Genomic DNA, 4959 nt, shown 5'->3' on the forward strand with positions numbered 1-4959 from the left:
AGCACAAGCAGGTCTGTTTGGAGCAAGCAAGCTAAGGATGTGGTTTTGTGGCTTCCCCTGTTTTGGCCTGTTTTGTTTTTAGCGTCCTGTGTAAACCACTGCAATGTTTTTGTCAGTAGATATATCGTACGGTATGCATAGATTTTTTTTAAAACTACTAAAAGACTGAGGACTTCCTCAAAAGTTTCATAAGAGCTCAGTACATCCAGGCTTGGACTTATATTTAGACATCAAACAACTGGATAGGAAGCACAATGGATGTGGGAAAAGTGATCTACACGTTGGTGGAGGTGCTCATTGCTGTTAGCTGCTGTCTTGGTAATATGTTGGTTATTTTGGCACTGTGGACCAGAAAAAGCATTCAACAACCTACGTTCTGCCTTATTGTCTGTCTGGCTGTGGCTGACTTTATGGTTGGCTGCGTGGCCATACCATTGGCTGTGGTGGTGGACGGACGAGTTAAGACTTCATTCTACGGCTGTCTCTTCATCAGCTGTGTGGTCATCTTGTTGACCTTGGTCTCAGTTTTGTCTCTCGCGGCTATTGCAGCAGACCGATTCCTCCGGGTGTATGTCCCTCTGAGGTAAGATTTTTTTATGAAAGGTTTATTGTGCAGAGAAAAGTAAAATAGTACTAATAGGGTCAGGGATTCAGTATTATCTTTTGTTAAAACTACATGCAGTCGTACTGTGTGGTGTTTCGGATAATGAAAAAATGCATATAATTGTAAGCTTTACGTTTGAATCGATTTTTATCACACCGATAAAAATGGCTTGCACTGCAAAAAGGCTTTGATCACTACACTGACAAGATAATATTTTTAGTTAGATGTTGTTGGACTACTTTGATTATTCATTTTGTGACACTGTGGTCACAACACACAAGTAATACCAATAATTACTACTTTTCTCTTTAGGTACAAAAAGACTGTAACACAGAGACATTCTTGGCTTGTGGTAGCAGCATGTTGGCTTGTTGCAATGCCACTGAGTTTTGCTCCCATGTTTGGATGGTCCGACCACAAAACCTTGTCTAACTCAGTCAACTCTACTATTGTCTGCCAGTTTATATCAGTGATCCCCATGTCATACCTGGTTTACTTCAACTTTTTTCTCTGCACCCTGACACCTCTGTTGTTGATGACTTTATTGTACGGGTATGTCTTCTGTACTATTCGAGGAAACCTTCGAGAGAAACCAGGCAACGGTTTCCAAAAACAGTCTCAGAACTACCTAATGAAAGAGAAACAGCTGGCAACATCTCTGTTTCTGGTCTTGGCTCTGTTTGCCCTGTCCTGGCTCCCTCTCCACATAATGAACTGCATTGTTTACTTTGGTGGACCGAATGATGTACCAGTAACAGCTTTCTACATTGGCATCCTGCTTTCTCATGCTAACTCAGCTGTAAACCCAGTTGTGTATGCGTTCAAAATACAAAAGATCAAGACAGCATACCTGAAGATCTGGAGACGGTATATTGCATGTGGAGAAGAAAATCAAGGATCTCAGACAAGCCAGACGACAGACAACAACCTCAGTAGTAACATTAACAGTGTGGTCAAAAATAAGTGAAAGGAGATTTCCTTATTTGTGTGCTTCTTTGTTCTTAATGGCTATATGGCTTTGAAGGCACATTGTTGAATACAAAGATTGATACCATTTCTTGGACTCATAAGTATGTATTTTATTTAGCTGTCTAACGTTTTTATTTTAGAAATTCATTTGAAGGTCCTATTTTTTTCTGTAGTTTCAGATATGTTATTTGATACATTGTATTTTTATAGATTAGTGGTTAGCTGTGTCATAGTTGAGCCGTTGCTTTATCACTTTTAAAATCTCTGTACAACTATATTTAGCTTTGCATATTGTTCTGTAAATATATTTTTGGTAGTGCTTAATTCCTGTCTGCCATAAACATGTATGTGTACAGTTTCCACTGCTGTCAGTCTTTAAGCTAAGCTGGGCTAAATACTGTCTGTATACTGTACTATCTCTGTATTTGACACACAAGATGACAATATTCTCATGTGTCAAGTCAAATGGTAAACAAGTGTATTTCACAAAATGTGTTCTACTGAAGGCGTAGTTTCAAGCCTACCAGGAAGTGAAAAATTCTGTAACATTTATCTGTAATTTGAGCTTCTGCTCCTAGACTTGTTGTTGTAGCCAGAAATGATACAAAAATAATTACTTACAACTGATTTATTATCATTTTCCACTCTCACACCTGATCTCTTTAGTCTATGCTACACTGGTGCACTTTCAAGCATCTCTCAATGCAGCTTGCAACCAGCCTAAATGTGGCACAGGTATTTATTTACATGTCATCATTTGAACGGATTTAAAAAAAAGGATTTTGATAAAGTCATTACCCTTCATGACGAGGGCCACTTTGCAGAAGAAAAATTGGCACATCTGCTGGAAACATATGAAAAGGATGGATGGTGTACTATAGTAATATTTTAAATGGTTTCAGGTTTGCATTAAAAAGACAACCATCAACAGATTTGTTTAACATAGCAGATTTAATTTTTATTCTTAAATGAGGATTTGAAATCAGTACAAACATTTCTACTTGTGGCTTTCATCAGTGTACTGGTGTACAAGTTATATTATACATTCCTCTAAGTAACCTTCCCAAACCCCTGCACAGCTTCTATTTATGACCTGATTACCTACAAATGTAGTATGTATACAAACATCTACACTGTAACATTGTCAGCAGCAATAGAACAGTCAATATCACACTTCATCTGTATCAGCTACTGTACTTCATTGTGTGTTACATCCAAATATCAGTATTTACACAACGATCACATTAATGTCACGGGCAAAGAGACATGCAATTAAACACCAATGCACGTTGTATATTAAACAAAAACTCTGACTGTTGCTGTCAACATCAAACATAATGTTAATGTTAATGTTAATTATTATGATATATCATAGTAATAGCCTATGCCGTGGTGCTGCAGAGAAGAAAATGGTACAGCACCACTAACAATAGCTTCTTTTAATAAGTTGGCATTAAAGATGGTCAAATATCTTAACGTATATAAACAATTTTTCAAGAAAAGGATGGGCAATATCCCACCGTTTTCATCAATACTGACTACATGCATAATTCTAATAGACCAAGTAGTTTCATTTGATTATAAGTCTTTAAAGTCTGACACTGTAGGTGTAAAAGTCTCACCCAATCTGAGTTGAAGACCTGTGGTTTGGACCAGCCGAGACACTCTGCCTGTGTCTCAAACTCCTTCAGCTCAGCAGCAGTGACAGTCTTTCTCCTACCTGGTGAAGAGGTGACACATTTGAGCTGAAAGCCTTGTGATGATATTCTACAGTATATACCAGTTTAATCCACATCACTGCAATATCACAAACTATAGTTTAAGCTAAACACTGTCTGTTAATATCCATATCTATATTTATTTAGTGAATCTTGAAAGTAACATTTAAAATTAACGTTAATCATTAATATTGGTTAATATGATTTTTACTTCATTAGGTAGTTAACTGTACAGATGTCTGGATTAGAGATTGTAGTGTTTTATAATTTCCTCCAGATGGAAATCATGAATTATGAATGGTCTGAAGCCACGCAAAGGAGATTAATCTCCCTGAGACTTGGTGAGTAGTCTTCCTGCAGTGAGTATCAGTGTCATATTAAGTAAAAAAGTATGTATATCAGCATTATTGGAAATATTATTACATATTTTCTTATCATTATCTTATCATCCCTCTGTTCTCCTTACTGAAGAGCATGACAGTGTTACTGAACATATCCTGCTTTACAACAAAGCAGTCAGGACACCCAGTTTGCAGCCGCACGTTTGGTTTACCCCTTCGAGCATCTGTTGGAAACATTAGAGGAGTGTGGATGGTATGCTCAGAAATTATATATATATATAAAACATGAAGTGCAAATTTTTATTATTTCAAAGCCCACTAGAGGACTGAAATCTATCATAGGGTTACCACTACCTCTGTGAAAAAAACTTCGTCCTTCACCCTCCGCGGGTGGTTTCATCCTTCGAGCTCGGGTCCTCTACCAGAGGCCTGGGAGATGGGGGTTCTGCACAGTATTTGCTGTTCTTTGCTGTTCCTAGTACTGCACTTTTCTGGACTAAGATGTCTGGTGTTCTTCCAGGGATCTGCTGTAGCCACTCCTCCAGTTTGGGGGTCACTGCCCCGAGTGCTCCGATGACCACGGGCACCACTGTTGCCTTCACCTTCCAGGCCTTCTCCAGCTCTTCTCTGAGCCCTTGGTACTTCTCTAGTTTCTCATGTTCCTTTTTCCTGATGTTGCCATCACTTGGTATTGCCACGTCAACCACAACTGCCTTCCTCTGCTGTTTGTCCACCACCACGATGTCTGGTTGGTTCGCCATTACCATTCTGTCAGTCTGAATCTGGAAGTCCCACATGATCTTGGCTCGGTCGTTCTCTACCACCTTTGGAGGTGTTTCCCAATTTGACCTTGGGGTTTCCAGTCCATACTCCGTGCAGATGTTCCTGTATATATATATATAAACTCAAAACAGGCAATAGCAGCACACATACAGTACCCACAACTGATGTTGTACTTGAACTAATAGTGTAATACCATCAAAGCAAAGCAAAGTGACATAGTGGTGTGATTAGTATATATAACTTTGTCCTTCACCCCCCGCGGGTGGTCTCGTCCTTCGAGCTCGGGTCCTCTACCAGAGGCCTGGGAGCTTGAGGGTTCTGCGCAGTATCTTTGCTGTTCCCAGTACTGCGCTCTTCTGGACCGAGATGTCTGGTGTTCTTCCAGGGATCTGCTGTAGCCACTCCTCCAGTTTGGGGGTCACTGCCCCGAGTGCTCCGATGACCACGGGCACCACTGTTGCCTTCACCTTCCAGGCCTTCTCCAGCTCTTCTCTAAGCCCTTGGTACTTCTCTAGTTTCTCATGTTCCTTTTTCCTGATGTTGC

At 39.8% G+C, this 4959-nt stretch overlaps 1 protein-coding gene across 1 annotated transcript; it reads left to right on the forward strand.

Moving 5' to 3' along the window:
* Positions 1-1929, forward strand: LOC122884830 (adenosine receptor A1-like). The gene is made up of 2 exons (XM_044215263.1): positions 1-583; positions 917-1929. The coding sequence occupies exons 1-2, from the start codon at positions 255-257 to the stop codon at positions 1569-1571; spliced, it is 984 nt and encodes a 327-aa protein (XP_044071198.1). The 5' UTR covers positions 1-254; the 3' UTR covers positions 1572-1929.
* The last annotated feature ends 3030 nt before the right edge of the window (positions 1930-4959 follow it).

The sequence above is a fragment of the Siniperca chuatsi genome, linkage group LG2, assembly GCF_020085105.1.
Source record: "Siniperca chuatsi isolate FFG_IHB_CAS linkage group LG2, ASM2008510v1, whole genome shotgun sequence".
NCBI classification, from domain to species: domain Eukaryota; kingdom Metazoa; phylum Chordata; class Actinopteri; order Centrarchiformes; family Sinipercidae; genus Siniperca; species Siniperca chuatsi.

What these genes read in the sequence shown, in the direction of transcription:
- LOC122884830 (XM_044215263.1), top strand. Translation starts at nt 255, where the DNA reads ATGGATGTGGGAAAAGTGATCTACACGTTGGTGGAGGTGCTCATTGCT. An exon ending in CGGGTGTATGTCCCTCTGAG is followed by an intron (nt 584 to 916) that starts GTAAGATTTTTT and finishes TTTTCTCTTTAG; the next exon opens with GTACAAAAAGACTGTAACAC.